Source organism: Eptatretus burgeri, chromosome 3 (genome assembly GCF_056783735.1).
Source record: "Eptatretus burgeri isolate ZD-2024b chromosome 3, Ebu_testis_v1, whole genome shotgun sequence".
NCBI lineage: Eukaryota > Metazoa > Chordata > Myxini > Myxiniformes > Myxinidae > Eptatretus > Eptatretus burgeri.
The window spans coordinates 139377259-139394411 of record NC_140963.1 but is presented as its reverse complement, the minus strand read 5'-3'; the positions used below and the strand labels follow the sequence as shown (position 1 = coordinate 139394411).

The 17153-nt window shown below is 42.3% G+C and overlaps 1 protein-coding gene across 6 annotated transcripts in view; it reads right to left on the bottom strand.

The window, feature by feature from the left end:
* The window catches only part of DIXDC1 (DIX domain containing 1), a 113003-nt gene that overhangs the window by 59373 nt on the left and 36477 nt on the right, over positions 1–17153 (bottom strand). For 4 of the 6 annotated variants that reach the window (XM_085875902.1, XM_085875901.1, XM_085875900.1 and 1 more), the window contains one exon: positions 15807–15919. In XM_085875902.1, the coding sequence (XP_085732028.1) occupies positions 15807–15824 (18 nt within the window). In that variant the 5' untranslated portion in view covers positions 15825–15919. Of the gene's footprint in view, positions 1–8675; positions 8817–15806; positions 15920–17153 lie in introns of those variants that run through there. The other 2 variants (XM_085875898.1, XM_085875903.1) reach the window with 2 other exon arrangements.

Genomic DNA, 17153 nt, shown 5'->3' with positions numbered 1-17153 from the left:
AATCCTGACAAATCTCACACTCACTATGCTGATCCAAAAGGACAGTCTGGTAAACCCTCCAATCGATTTTCTAAACAATCCTCTTGAGGAAGTTCAGTGATTCAAACTCCTGAGCCTCACTACCAGCCATGATCTTTCTTGAGCAAACCACATTTCAAAGTTGGCCTCCAAGGCCAGCCACTGACTGAGCATCCTCCATCATACAAAGTCCTTCCTTGGCACACCTGAAATCCTCTCCATCTGCAAGGCCTTCATCTGCAACTTGATGGAGTACTGCTGTCCCGTCTGGTCTTGCTCCCCTGCCTCACATCTTGCTCAGCTTGACGCCGTAGAAACCAATCCTTTCAAGATTATTGGAATCTCTCACGATGAAGCTGAGTCAAGCCTTTCACTTCACCATCGCAGACAGGTCAGTGGTCTCTCTGTCTTCTACTGCCTCCTTTCTGGTCTTGCACCCTCTGCACCTTCTGCGCGTTGTCCCCCCCATGTGTCTGCAAGGCACACACGGTCCACCATCAACCCCGTTCTGGTGAAACTACTGAAACCCAGGAACACTGATCACCTGCACCGATTTGTTCCTCTTTTTTTCCCCACCTGTGGAATCGACTTCCATATTCTCTTCAATCTCATCCATCCCTCCAGGTCTTCAAGTTAGCTCTTCATCACCATCTCAGATCGTCCCCAATCAAAAACCATGATTTTTTACCCTTGTTAATCCACCCCAATCCCTCCTCCTTTCAAATTTCCAGCTTCCCTCCTTAGAATTTCCTTCTGTATCCATCTTGTCTACCCCATGCATCATCACCTGCCTCCCATTCCTTCCCACACCCATTGTTTGTCCAAATCTCTCTTTATGTTTGACTTCAACTCTACTGTTGGTGTTTCCCCCATCAATGAGAGAATTCAACTCTACTGTTGGTGTTTCCCCCTCTCTTTACTGCTCCTTTTGCATGCGTCTCTCCCGTTCCCTTTGCATCCTGTTTTTGTCTGGTCCGTCCTGATCCATTCAGTGTACTAGCTCTTCCACAAGCCTCGACTATGCACTGTATACCAAAAAAAAAAGTTTCAACATCAAAGACAGTGACTGGTTCCGAGCTGCCCAGAATCTTTGGAGCAGGATTGTAAGGAGGGATTGGACACCTGTAGAAATGGACAGAACAAAGCATGACACTGCCAGTCAAGGAGGGGAGGTTAAGAGAGACACATATGTATGCGACATCTAACAGAGATCCTTCAGATGACAGAATGACGCTGCAAGACACAAGTGCCAGACAACTCAGAGACCTGCTAGAATAAGACCCTAAAGCCAACGTCTTCTATCTTGTCTGCCTTATGATAGAAGGTCATCATCTCTGTGGATGGCCTCATTTCAATGTTCAATGTTCAAGGTGTGTGTGTGTGTGTGTGTGTGTGTGTGTGTGTGTGTGTGTGTGTGTGTGTGTGTGTGTGTGTGTGTGTGTGTGTGTGTGTCACACTCGCAAGAAAGTAAAAAAACACTTTGTAAGACCTCCTGTGATACCAAGATCTGCCCCTTTAATTCATTTTGACATTTTCACAACCATGATAGGAATGGCCTGTTTAGAATGGCAATATATATATATATATATATATATATATATATATATATATATATATATATATATATATATATATATACACATACATACATACAGGGGGCTGCAAAAGTAGGTATACAGTAAGGATTATACCAGTATTACCAGTATTATAATAATTACTGTATAGCTACTTTTGCAGCTCCCTGTATATATCCCTTGCTGCTGATACCAATGAGAACAAGAAGGGTACTTAGTGGAGCACGTACCTTTGCCACGCAATTCCTGATCCAGTCGGTAGCAGAGGTAATAACATGTGAGCGGTATTATTGTTGTAGGCCGGGGATCGGCGGCGATAAACGACCACTCGGTGGAGCAGTAGAGTCGTCTCCCACCGAACACCCGGGATTTAGGTCGTGACTCTCGGACCACTCCGAAAGGTCACGGGTCACTTAGAGGACCGTGGTCGCCAATATTTTGACGGCGTGTGGTAGGGTTAATTGCCTAATTTCAATATACCTACATACTCACGCCGTCCAACTACCGGGGAAACCACACCCTCAGCCGACTTTGTCCGAATCGAGTCGCTATCAACCGACTCGGATCTGGCGTAACCGAGCGGAAGTTACCAAAGCCACGCCAGACCAAATGAACAATTTACGGCACTAACGGCCTTACTAATTCGCAATACGCACCATGCTAGGCCAATGGAGGAAAGCACAGAATATGAGCTGGTACATTTAACAGGGCATTTATTTTACAATAATCGGGGAGGGGAGACACAGAGCAGAGTTATCACGAATAAAGAAAATGTAATTTACAAGGAAAGGAAAACACATACAATTCTACAGACGGGGACCATGGACACACACACACACACACACACACACACACACACACACACACACACACACACACACACACACACACACACACACACACGAAAATGGACCTCAATGGGTCTTTAGTCGGTAGAGCCGGGCCGGGGTACCTGTCCCGCCTCGTGCGGTCACACCGACCTGAACCACAACGGTGGGACTCAAACTCATGACCCGAAGTCCATGGTCCACGTCCCCGGCAGCTCGGCCACCACCACCACGAGAATCCACCGCAAAGGGACACAGACGACGACCGAGACCAAGCCAATCACCACAATCACTGCAGAACACACTCGTCCTGAACACCACACCCCTCTTCTTAAGGTGGGAGGGGTTTCTTTTCCTTGCCACTCAGCTCCTGATTGGACGGTCGGTTGTCAGGCGACTCATGGCGGCCCTTCATTGGTCGGGCCGAACACTCCATCTGGCTAAGGCGGAGCCAGCCCTGAGGTGACGAAACCTCCGCTCACGTCCGTGGTCCCGAACACGTGCATAATGGCGACCGGGTCGAGTGCGGGACGGTGGCGTTGTTGTTCTTGTATTTGTCGATGAGGATGTCATAAACCTGACTATAAAATAACTCGTAATGCACACATGTAATTCCCATGAGACAAAGGGGATGGATTCTAACTATAAACACATACTTATCAAAATAATCGAACTACGGGGACTCTGGCTGCTTGTGTGCACAAGGTTTCCAAATCCGGAACATTATAAGGTGGGCAATTGCCTGAGAGGGGGGGGGGTGAGGTGGGGGTGGCATGAGGCAAGATGTTTTTGAAAGAGTCGCACAGGGGATGGGGTGGGAGTTAAATTGAGAGGCAGGGTGTTGTGTTGTGACCTGAGGGAGGCTTTGGGTTAACAAAGGAGGACTCACACACATCAAACAACATGCAGATAGTGAGCATGAGGAGAGTGTGTGTCACATGTCTGCAAGGTGTCATAAGTCCAAGGACACGATTTTAACTGCTTATACAAGATTTCTGTGTACCTTCTACCAGGGTGAGCCATAAGCCCCAGGAGTATTAACATATTACAGTAATAACAGGAGTAATAATAAAATATTACAGCAATACAATTTAAAAACCTCCTCAGACATCGAGTGCAATTACATTGCACCATGACAACGGCGGACGTCCAACGGACGCACTCGATGTCTAAGCAGGTATTGTAATTGTTGTATTTAATGCTGTAATATTTTCTTTTTACCTCCGCCACCGAAGGTGAAGGTGGTTATGTTTTCACTCCTTTCTGTCTGTCTGTTTGTTAATTGCCGGAATCCTTCGGATTTCGACAATTATGTTGGTCGGTTGTGTGTGTCATTCTGTGTGTCTGTCTGTCTGTCTGTCTGTCTGTTTGTTTGTGTTTGTTTACCCTGTAGCAGCCACACCGTTTCAGCTATCATGACCAAACTGGGTACAGACGTCGGCCATAGTCCAACTTAGACACTTGTCGTTTTTGGTAAATCTAGGTCAAAGGTCAAGGTGACCAAAAAACCGAAATTCTTATTTTCGCAATAACGTCCGCTAAAATGGTCGTATCGACTCCAAACCAAATCCAAAATGTGCATCTTCTAATACTGCATCCAACCATATGTCTGATTGGGGTGTCACACGAACACCCTTCTAAGCGGTCGGGGGTCGAATGTCAGGGGGGTTGGGTCAAAACTTTCAAATTGCGATAAAAACGCCATTTCAAGTCCGATTGACTTCCAAGTTATGATCATGACCAAACTAAAGGTGCTGTTACACCTTGACAATTTAGCCAGCAATGGCAATGTATAAAAATATACGTAAAACGCTGGTGTACGCTGAAATTTTGATGTTTTTTTTCAAGTTTTGGTCGTATTCATAACGTGTTGGTCGTATGCATAACATATTGGTAACGGGCACAGAACGTTTCGTTGTCTTATAGATAACTTATACCAACGAATGCTTAGCCTGTTGTCAGCGTTCACAACCTATGCCCAATGATAGTTTAACTTAGCGCTGCATAGCTTAAGGCCCGGTCACACCTTGACGTTTTAGTCAGCGATGGCAACGTATTAAAATGTATGTAAAACGCTGACTTACGTTGAACTTTTGATGTTTTTTTTAAAGATTCGGACGTATTTATAACGACTTGGTCTTATGTATAACACATTGGTAACGGACACAGAACGTTTCGTTGTGTTATAGATAACTTATACCAACGAATGCTGAACCTGTTGTCGGCCTACACAACCGATGCCCAACGATAGTCTAACTTAGGCATAGCGCGTTGCACGCATCGCCAACGATGTCGTGACGTAGCCTATTAAAAGGCTGATGCACAACGATTCGAATCATAACTGCCGTAGAAATGGAAGTGTCAACATCGCGGTCACACCTTGGCGATCTTGCCAGCGTATGCCGACCTAAGAAAAATGTGTCTAAAACGTTGGGGCACGTCAAATACGGTATGAGTAAGTTTGGTATACGTGAGTAGAACGCTAAAGTACGCTATCATACGTCGTAGTAAGTAGAGTACGTCAAGAAATTTTAAACATGTTCAAAATTTTACGACGTACTCGGCGTATGACACACGTTCCGCATGCGATGGGGATAAGTTTTACACACGATATGTGGACGCTTACACACGTCCACAAAGGCTACTTATAAGCTACTCATAAGTCGAAACACGTCGCGGTAATGTCTTTTTTACGCGAAACGTATTTCAAACTTATGTTTGACGTGCTTTGAACCAATTCTTTACGTAGTCCCAACACACATCGATGTATGTAGACGTATTCCAATGACGTCTTCCGGTCGACAAAAAAAATAAATGAACGTGTTTCTAGCTTACAACTGCCATATAAAGACGTGTTCCCAGCGGTTTTGGGAATTGGTATATAAAAATGCTGCTCATAAAAGGGGAACCCAACAGTGTTTTCGAGTCCTTTTTGAGTCGATGTCCATGTCAGCAGTAACAGGATCAGTATCAGTATTAGTATTAGTATTAGTATTAGTATTAGTATTAGTATTAGTCGTAGTTTGTTCATGTTTGGCAGTAGTAGGTGAGTGTGAGGGGGAGGGTGTGGGTTATGATGGATCGTCCTTGCGTTTAACGATTTAACGATTTAAATGATAAACTCAACGATTTAAATGGCTGCATCTCCACTATTGAAAGTAGATGCTTGCGCTCAACAATTGGATTTTTTTTACACTCAACGACTTTTAAACGGTACCACTCAGCTATTTTCATTGTTTACAATGAACGATTTAAATTGCTGTCACTCGCCTTTGTTTTTTGACGCTGGCGCTCGAAAATTGTAATCGTTTCTATTGAACGTGTTAAATCGCTCAAACCCCACTATTGAAAGTAGACGCTTGCGCTCAACAATTCGATTTTTTTTACACTCAACGACTTTTAAACGGTACCACTCAACTATTTTCATTGTTTACAATGAACGATTTAAATTGCTGTCACTCGCCTTTGTTTTTTTGACGCTGGGGTTTGGAAATTTGAAGCGTTTCTTCTGAACGTGTTAAAACGCTCAAACTCGACTATTTTAAATAGACGCTGCCGATGGACAATTGGAATCATAGCCAAGCTAGACATCGAAGTGTGAACATCCTCGTCATGCCGAAGAAAGGTTTGAAGAATGCTGCAAATAAGTGTCCTGGCCGTGGCCGTGGACGCTGACGCAAGGACGATCCATTATACCGACGTCTTTCAGCCTATGAGTAACTTAAAAGTAACGTCTGTCGATGTGTGGCAACGATCGCGTAACGTGCCAACAACACGTTAATCATAGGTTAGAAATAAGTTTTGGGTACGCTAAACATTACCTCGGCGTGTCTCAACTTATGATTAACTTACAAGTAGCATGTGTTGACGGCTGTCAACGATCGCAGACCGTGCATACAACTTGTGGCCAGCGTAGCGGAACGTGTGAGTCATACGCCGGCATACGTCGTGAAATTTCAAGCATGAAAAAATTTGAGGACAACCAAAAAGTACAACGTTTAAAGCCAACGTTCAACGACGTATGGCAGTGTTTTTCAGCGTGCTCTCAATGTTATCAAAACTTACCAATAACGTATTCAACGTGTGCCAGCGTTTTAGAAAAAAAAATCAAAAAATCGGCATACGTTGGCTAAAACGTCAAGGTGTGACCGGGCCTTTAGCATAGCGCGCTGCACATATCGCCAACGAACTCGTGGCGTAGCCTGTTAAAAACCTGCCGCACGCCGATTTAAATCATAACCGCCTGAGAATTGAAAGTGTCAACCACGCAGTCACACCTTGACGATTTAGCCAGCGTATGCCGACCTATGAAAAATTTGCCGAACCAAGCTGGCACACGTCGAATACGTTATGGGTAAGTTGTGTATACGTTAAGAGCACGCTGAAAAACGATGAAGTATGCTGTCATATTTTGTGGTACGTCTCGTACGTCGTGAAATTTCAAGCATGCTGAAAATTTTAAGACGTACTCGTCGTATGGCTCACACGTTCCGCTACGCTGGGAATAAGTTGTTGGCACGATATGCGATCATTGACACACGTCGACACAAGTTCCTTGTAAGTTACTCATAAGTCGAAACATGTCAAGGTAATGTTTAGCATACCCGAAAGTTATTTTCTCCGTCAAGGCACTTTTATTTTTCTCCTTTGCTCCGTGAAGGCACGTGACGAAATATCTGAAGTTGTTGTTTTTTTATTATAATATTTTTTTAGTCTATCACGAATTTTAAAATATATTCGGACATTTGCTTTTAAGTTTTGATGTCGACGTGACAATATCCTCAAACAGAAAATATTCACAGAGGAGGAACTAAGAATAAGACATGAGAAAACTGAAGAGGCAATCGGACGTGACGTAACATCGGAAGTTATTGTTGTTGTTTTTTTTTTAAAACGCTGCCAATACACCATTATACGGTAGCTGTAAATTAGAAACACGTTCAGTAAGTTCTGTGCTCGTCCGGAAGACGTCAATCAAATAAGTCTACATAATTTTATGTCAATATGTGTTGGAAGTACGTTACACATAGGTTCAAAGCACGTTACTACTCATAGGTTAGAAATAAGTTTTGGGTACGCTAAGCATTACCTCGACGTGTTTCGACTTATGAGTAACATACAAGTAACGTGTCTCGACGTGTGTCAATGATCGCATAATGTGCCTCGACATGTGTCAACGATCGTGTAACATGCCTACAACACGTTACTCACAGGTTATAAATAAGTTTCGGGTACGCTAATCATTACCTCGACGTGTTTCGACTTATGAGTAACTTACAAGTAACGTGTGTCGACGTGTGTCAACGATCGCATAACGTGCCTATAACTTATGGCCAGCATAGCGGAACGTGTGAGTCATACGCTGGCATACATCGTAAAAAGCATACAACGATGAAAGCCAGCGTACTATGACGTATGGCAGTGTTTTTCAGCGTGCTCTTAACATATACAAAACTTACCCATAACGTATTCGATGTGTGCCAGCGTTTTAGACAAATTTTTCATAAGTCGGCATACGCTGGCTAAATCGTCAAGGTGTGACAGCGCCTTAAGTGTTATAACCCATTAAACAGTAGCACTATCGACTTATAAGAACCAAATTGATTTCCAGGTTTTTGTTTTTTTCAGAGATCATGGAGATATGACAAAATTATTTGTTTGTTTGTGTGCACGAGATTTCAAAAAGTTGTGGATGGATCTGGACGAAACTTGGGTGTGTGACAAGGACGAACTGATTCGATTTTGGTGACGATCTGAATCCGGATCTGGATTCGAGAATTATTTAATTTTAAAAGTGATTCTTCCCCATTGAGAGATCGGGGCAAAAACGAGAGAGTATTGTATAGCATGATATTTCAAACATGTATTGGGCCTGATATGTTCTAATGTATCAGGCATTACGTGGTGCAGGTATAAACTCTACCGACTGCCTTTCTAGTTCCTCCCGTTATTACTCCTGGGGCTTATGGTACAAACAAATATTGTATAAGCAGCCAAACCGTGTCCTGGGATTCATGACTCACAATGTAGTTGGATAATGGACAGAGGATGTACGCGTTGCCATGACAGCTGGACTCGGCGTCGGTCCTGACTCACGACTGCACGTCCGAGATGACGTTTCATACACCCAAGCACGCGGTTTCCGTGAACGAAGTGAGCCGCACAGGTAACGAGGAACATTGCTTACGTCGTATGTACCGTCGCTCTTCATTGTCACAGCTATAAAGGTCAAGAGCAGCGCAATAATGCATGTTACCTCCGATACGTGTGCAGAAGGTCGCACATTGGCAGACATCCCGAACTCAGACCCTCCGTGGTTTTTCAAAATAACAGGACGAGGAAGGCTCAGTAATAAACATGAGTGCATAGCCAATCAGGAAAAGTAAATCTCCGAAACAGCCAATCAATGGTCACACTTCAAAAGCAGTGTCTGATTGGCTCGAGTGATGGCGTCGACGGTTGTGAGGTCAGACAAAGGCAATAGTTTCCTGAATAACAAAAGGGGAGATGTATTACTGACGTATTATGTACGCACCGGGCAAGGGTGGTGTTGAAGTGAGAAAAAAGGAAGTGGGATGACAGGAGAGACAGAAGGGAGAGGGGAGCTTGGGAAGAATGCTGAGAGAAGGAAAATAGGTTAAGGAGGAAATATGGGGAAGGGGAGAGGGATATGGATGGAATGTGGGGTAGAGTGGGGTGGGGTAATCTAGGAGACTAAATAGGGTGGTGTGTGGTTGTACAAGATGTACTGTAGTGGGGTGGTACACTGGGTGGTTTTGGCATTGGTATCGTGTGGTCAGGGTAAGAGTGCAGCGACGTGTGATCAGGGTGCGATGTTGTGTTGATGTGTCGTGGTATTTATAAATCACACAAAGCCATCGATTTATGGTATTGATAATCAAAGAAAGCCATCGATTTATGGTATTGATAATCAAAGAAAGCCATCGATTTATGGTATTTATAATCGCACAAATCCATCCAGTTATGGTATTTCTAATCACACAAAGCCATCGATTTATGGTATTTATAATCATACAAAGCCATCCAGTTATGGTATTTATAATCGCACAAATCCATCGATTTATGGTATTTATAATCATACAAAGCCATCCAGTTATGGTATTTATAATCGCACAAATCCATCGAGTTATGGTATTTATAATCACACAAAACCATCGATTTATGGTATTTATAATCATACAAAGCCATCGATTTATGGTATTTATAATCGCACAAATCCATCCAGTTATGGTATTTCTAATCACACAAAGCCATCGATTTATGGTATTTATAATCATACAAAGCCATCCAGTTATGGTATTTATAATCGCACAAATCCATCGATTTATGGTATTTATAATCATACAAAGCCATCCAGTTATGGTATTTATAATCGCACAAATCCATCCAGTTATGGTATTTCTAATCACACAAAGCCATCGATTTATGGTATTTATAAACATACAAAGCCATCCAGTTATGGTATTTATAATCGCACAAATCCATCGATTTATGGTATTTATAATCATACAAAGCCATCCAGTTATGGTATTTATAATCGCACAAATCCATCGAGTTATGGTATTTATAATCACACAAAACCATCGATTTATGGTATTTATAATCATACAAAGCCATCGATTTATGGTATTTATAATCGCACAAATCCATCCAGTTATGGTATTTCTAATCACACAAAGCCATCGATTTATGGTATTTATAATCATACAAAGCCATCCAGTTATGGTATTTATAATCGCACAAATCCATCGAGTTATGGTATTTATAATCACACAAAACCATCGATTTATGGTATTTATAATCATACAAAGCCATCGATTTATGGTATTTATAATCATACAAATCCATCGATTTATGGTATTTATAAAAGCACAAATCCATCGATTTATAGTATTTATAATCACACAAATCCTTTGAGTCGTGGTATTTATAATCACACAAATCCATCGAGTAATGGTATTTATAATTGCACAAATTCAGAGTCACGGTATTTATAATCGTACAAATTCAGAGTCACGGTATTTATAATCGCACAATTCCATCGAGTCATTGTATTTATAATTGCACAAATCAATCGAGTAATGGTATTTATAATCACACAAAACCATCGAGTCGTGCATTTATAATCACACAAATCCATCGAGTTATGTTATTTATAATAGCACAAATCCATCGAGTCGTGGTATTTATAATCGCACAAATCCATCGAGTCGTGGTATTTAAAATCGCACAAATCCATCAAGTCATGGTATATATAATCGCACAAATCCATCGAGTCTTGGTATTTAAAATCGCACAAATCCATCAAGTCGTGGTATTTATAATCGCACAAATCCATCAAGTCGTGGTATTTATAATCGCACAAATCCATCGAGTCTTGGTATTTATAATCACACAAATCCTTTGAGTCATGGTATTTATAATCACACAAATCCATCGAGTCATGGTATTTATAATCGCACAAATCCATCGAGTCATGGTATTTATAATCACACAAATCCATCGAGTCGTGATATTTATAATCGCACAAATCCATCGAGTCATGGTATTTATAATCGCACAAATCCATCGAGTCATGGTATTTATAATCACACAAATCCATCGAGTCGTGATATTTATAATCGCACAAATCCATCGAGTCATGGTATTTATAATTGCACAAATCAATCGAGTTGTGGTATTCATTATCACACAAATCCATTGAGTCGTGGCATTTACAATCATACAAATCCATCGAGTCATGGTATTTATAATCACACAAATCCTTCGAGTCATGGTATTTATAATCACACTAATCCATCGAGTCATGGTATTTATAATCGCACAAATCCATCGAATCGTGGCATTTATAATCACACAAATCCATCGAGTTATGGTATTTATAAACACACAAATCCATCGAGTCATGGTATTTATAATCGCACAAATCCATCGAGTCATGGTATTTACAATCACACAAATCCATCGAATCGTGGCATTTATAATCACACAAATCCATCGAGTTATGGTATTTATAAACACACAAATCCATCGAGTCGTCGTATTTATAATCGCACAAATCCATCGATTAGTGGTATTTATAATCGCACAAATCCATCGAGTCGTGGTATTTATAATCGCACAAATCCATCAAGTTATGGTATTTATGAGAAAGCACATATCCATTAACTTGTGGTACTTATAATCACAGACATCCATCGAGTTGTGGAATTTATAATCGCACAAATCATTCAACTGATGGGTTTATAATCACACAAATCCATCGATTTATGGTATTCAATGGAAAAACACAAATCCATCAACTTGTGGTATTTATAAATCGCACACATCCATCGAGTTGTGGTATTTATAATCACAGACATCCATCCCGTTGTGGTATTTATAACTGCACAAATCATTCAAGAGGTGGGTTTTATTATCACACAAATCCATCGAGTTATGGTATTTATTAGAAAGCCCAAATCCATTGAGTTATGGTATTCATTAGAAAGCCCAAATCCATGGAGTTACGGTATTTATAACACACAAATCCATCGAGTTACGGTATTTATAACACAAATCCATCAAGTTACGGTATTTATAACACAAATCCATCGAGTTACGGTATTTATAACACAAATCCATCAAGTTATGGTATTTATAACACACAAATCCATCGAGTTACGGAAGCTATAACACACAAATCCATTGAGTTATGGTATTTATAACACAAATCCATCAAGTTATGGTATTTATAACACACAAATCCATCAAGTTACGGAATTTATAACACAAATCCATCAAATTATGGTATTTATAACACAAATCCATCGAGTTACGGCAGTTATAACACACAAATCCATCAAGTTATGGAATTTATAACACACAAATCCATTGAGTTATGGTATTTATAATCATCGTGGGATTACCCTGTTATCTGTTCTGTAAAATTGTTCTTGGAAGGATTGAGATAGTCATCGACATTAACCTGAGACAAGAACATTAAGCTGAGACAAGATTAAGGAAGGGAGGAAGTTGTATTGGTCAGATATTTACACTCCCTAACATCATCGAACAGTGTCGAGAATGGAATACCCCTCTGTTCATTCACCTCATTGATTTCAAACAGGCATTGGATAGATTGCATAGTGACACATTATGGACGATCTGACGAGTGTACGGAATTCCTCACAAAATTGTCAAACTGATCTGAAAGTTTTATGAGCACTTCAAATGCAACGTCATTCTGGACGATACCATCTCTGAGTGGTTCCCTGTGGGGTTTGAGGGTAGGCAAGGGTGCATTATCTCTCTCATTCCATTCCTTGTCTCCATCGATTGGGTCATGAGAAAAACCACATCAGAAAAACCCCAAGGCATTCATTGGACTTCACTTTCTCATTTGGAGAATCTCCGTTGTGCCGCTGACCTTACTGTTATTTCCACAAGTCATACCGAACTACAAGAGAAAACTGATATATTGGACAGCAATGCTAAACAGACAGGTTTTAATATCAGTACAACCAAAACCCAGGTGATATACATCAACGCAGCCCCAATTGTACCAATCACAGTGAATGGTGAACCGCTCGAATATGTGGAAGATCTCACATACCGAGGTAGTATAATCAGCAAAGATAACGACACAAAAAATGTATTTAAATAAAACGTGAGTTTTGGTTTAAAATAATTGGAAAAGCCCGGTGTACATTTGCTCGACTGTGCCCCACATGGAAGTCAAACCAGCAGTATATAGCTTGAAAACAAAGATCAAACTGAACAACAGCAACGTCAAATCCCATCTTTTGTATGGCTCAGAATGTTGGTGTGAAATCAAGACTGATATGAATAAGATAGAGAGTCCTTTCATAATGGATACCTTCAGAAAACATGTCGCAACAAAGATCTGCATGTAAAGATGAGTTGGGAGAGCAATGTCCAAGAGCTTCAACGTCGTCATTTTCGATGGCTATGGCGTGTACAAAGAATGGATCAAGATCTTATTCCTAAAGTAGCCGTACAATGGACACAAGCTGGTAAGGGAAAACCTGGAAAGCCAAAGATCACCTGGCATAGGACCGTGTTGACAGAGCTCAATAAAATGGATCTCACCTGGAGCATGGCATAACATTTCGCACAAGACAGGACTAAGTAGAGGGAGATTGTTTTAGCCTAATGTCCCATCGGGGATGAAGAGGATTAATAAAATAATAATATGGTGTTTATCAACACACAAATCAATCAGGTTATGGCACTTATAATTGTACAACTTTAACGTGCACAATTCACCGGCTTTGATGTAAGCCTGGTCTGTGTCCACTTTAAAAAAAAAAAACCAAAACTCACGTATTATTAAAACACTTTACAGATTTTTCTAAGCAAATACCACAACCTCGTGGACTGTGCGCCAATGAAAGGTTTTAAGTCACAGGAAATCCCTCTCATAAAACGCCAAAAACATGACGAACGTAATTTTAGGGCTCTCCTGCGTAGAGAACACCAGAAGCAATGTTACCGAGGGCTGAACAAACAAGAGTTTTTTGGGGTTTTTAAAAAATACAATGTCGAGGCTCATGTGAGAGCAAACACACAGAACGTACAACAAGGGGAGCAAGAGACAAGAGGGGTGGGAGAGGGAAGGACAAAGCAGTGGGGAACAGAGACATGAGGAGATCTGTGGAAGGGAGAGGGATGGTGCGGGGTACACACGGTAAACAAGATGGACACGACATGGACTTTCAGGTCCTTACACGACATGGACTTTCAGGAAGGAAAGCAGGGAATTTGAAGGAGGTGGGTTTCGGGTGGATTAGTGGGGTAGAAAAGATCGTGGTTTTGGATGGGGAAAGATAAGTGGTGGTGGTGAACAGCTGTTTTGAAATCCTGGAGGGAGGAGTGAGATTGAAAAGTGTGGGAGTTTGTTCCAAAGGTGGGGAAAAAGAGGAATGAAAGAGTGAAGGTGAGCAGTGATTCTTGATTTTGGTAGTTTTACCAGAAGGGGGTTGTTGGCGGACCTCGAGCGCCCTGGGGAAATATGGTGGGGAACATATCGCAGACAGAGTGGGGGGGGGGGCGTGGCAGAGGCTGGAGAGAAGATGGTTGAGGACAGAAAGACCACTGACCGGCTTGCGGTGAGAGAGTGAGGCCCAAAGATTCAGCCTCATCTGGAAAGATACCAATGATGCTAAATGCCTTGGTTTCCACAGCATGAAGCTGAGAAAGGTGAGAGGAGGGAGCACCAGCCCAGAGGGGAGAGCAGTGCTCCATCAGACTGCAGACAAAAGCTTTGTATGTGATCAGGAGCTTAGGTTTGCCAAGGAAGAACTTTGCACGATGGAGGATACCGAGTCGGCGACTGGCTTTGGAGTCCAGCTTGGAAATGTGGCTTTCCTCGGAAAGATCATGGCAGACAGTGAGACCGAGACGCTTGAATGAAAGGACTTCTTCAAGAGGATTGTTGAGAAAGTAGATGGGGGGGGGGGGGTTCCAGACGGTCCTTTCGGAAAGACATAGTGAGAGTGTGAGATTTGTCAGGGTTGAAAGACATGTTCCACGTGTTGCACCAACTTGTGATTTTATCCAGATCTGCAGAGAGTGAAGAGGCTGCTGCTTGCTGATCTGAGGGATGACAGATGATACGGCAGAGGGTGGAGTCATCAGCAAAGAGATAAAGAGGATTTTCCAGAGAGTCGGAGAGTTCATTGATGATAGAGATCAAGAATTCCTATGGTTACACACTCAGGGGCTTTCCAAAGTGCAGGAACAAGAATAAGGGGATGTATGTCCATTTATGATGTAAGCATGCATGGAACATGGTGTGCACAGAGTGCTGTCATACACCAAAGGCTCTTGCGCTGGTGCTCAAATCCTCCAATACACCCAAACCGTGGTGTCTTACTACTGAGCTATGCCACCAGGGTAGAAGGTGTTCCCACAACCCTACATTTGTGGAATATTCTCGATGGTGTTTTTCTTTTAAAAGACTGTGTGGCCTGATAATATGCACCACCAGGCACCGAGTATCACCAACATGAAACTATTCACAGGATATTTGGAATTCAGGCAGGAACCAATTTAACGGCCTATTCTTCACACAAATACAACGGGTTCTTTGATTTCCACGATGTAGAAGGGCCAACTGGCTTAACAACTTCTTGCTACATTTTTGTTTCAAACAAGTACCATACACATACATAACATTAAAAGCCAAGAGGTGGTATCATTTCCCATCAATGTGACATCAGCACCTTGTTGAGGGCAATAAGGTAAACAAAGAGTCATTGATTCGAGGATGATGCGTGACTGAGCATTGCAAGAAACCCAGCTGCAACGCAAGCTGAAAAAGCAATTCTTTAGAATTAAAATACTTAGCCCATCAAACCCTTACCCGGTGATGACGTGGCATTGTTCTTGGGTAGAGCAGGACAGCTGTGGAATCAAAGAGTTGGCCTTTTCACGGGGACCAAAAATCAAGTACGGAAGGGGTCACATGCTGAGTGTCTATGCCGAAACACACACCGTTAGTGGATGCACTCAAAATGGCAAATGTTTCTTTGAGAAAATTCAAACTCCTCTCTGTCTGTCTTCTGTGAACGATATCCCTCTACCTGGTGAAACACTAACCCGACCACCTGGAAATACAGACAAATGTTACCTTGCCCATTACACGTACACATACACATCAAATTTGGTTACCACTGAATTCAAATAAATAAAAACACTCACATTGTAACAGATTTCCCACGTGATTTACTGTGACCATCTGAGTAACCCCCCCAAAATGTTATAAAATGTATTCATTTAAATGCTTTATCAATGTTTTTTTTTTTTTAAACTGTATTTAATGAAAAATCGCACGTGTGTTTGCATGCACGTGAAGCCGATCAATGTGCATATAGGTCACCATCTGGCATCCTCGCCACGCTTAGCTGCTTGTTGGGTTTTGCCGTTTCTGTCCCATCAAGGAGGAGTGAGACCGGGGAAGGATGGGACTGAGAGGGAAGAGACTGAGACCGGGCATACACTGGAGGCCACACGGGAGGTCGAGCTACATCTACATCATTGGGGAGGTCACACGGATCTACATCGTCGTCACTTTGAGGATGGAGAGGGGAGGAGGCGAAGTGCGGATGGGGAGGGGGGGATTGGCCAATAAGTCATGGTTCCTTGCTGTGGTTAAGCTGGATGCTTCAAGACCAGGGAGGGCTACTTTGGTGGCAGCATGGGTAAGGAGACAGCTTTGTCCATGGGTCGTGGTTTCTTACTGTGGTTAAGTCGGATGCTTCGAGCCTGGGGAGGGCTCCGTTGATGGCAGCACGGATATGGAGACAGCTTTGTCCATGGGTTATGGTTCCTTATTCTGGTTGAACTGGAATACTTCAAGACCGGGGTGGGCTCCATTGGTGGCAGCACGGATGGGGAGAAAGCTTGGTCCATGAATCATGGTTGCTTGCTGTGGTTAAGCTGGATGCTTTGGGACTGAGAGGGGGGGTTCATTGGGCGTGGCACAGATGGGGAGATGACTTGGTCCAATGATTCATGGTTACTTGCTGTGGTGAAGATGCATGCTTCATGACCGGGAAGGGTCTTTCGGTCTAGCGGTCTTGGCAGCTGGTGGTGACCGTTGGTGGCAGCAAGTGCGCACGCGCATGCATAGATTGTGGTTTGCTCATGTTTTAAACATGTGGCATGTTGCACTTGTGTACACACATTATGCATGACAAATTACACGTTA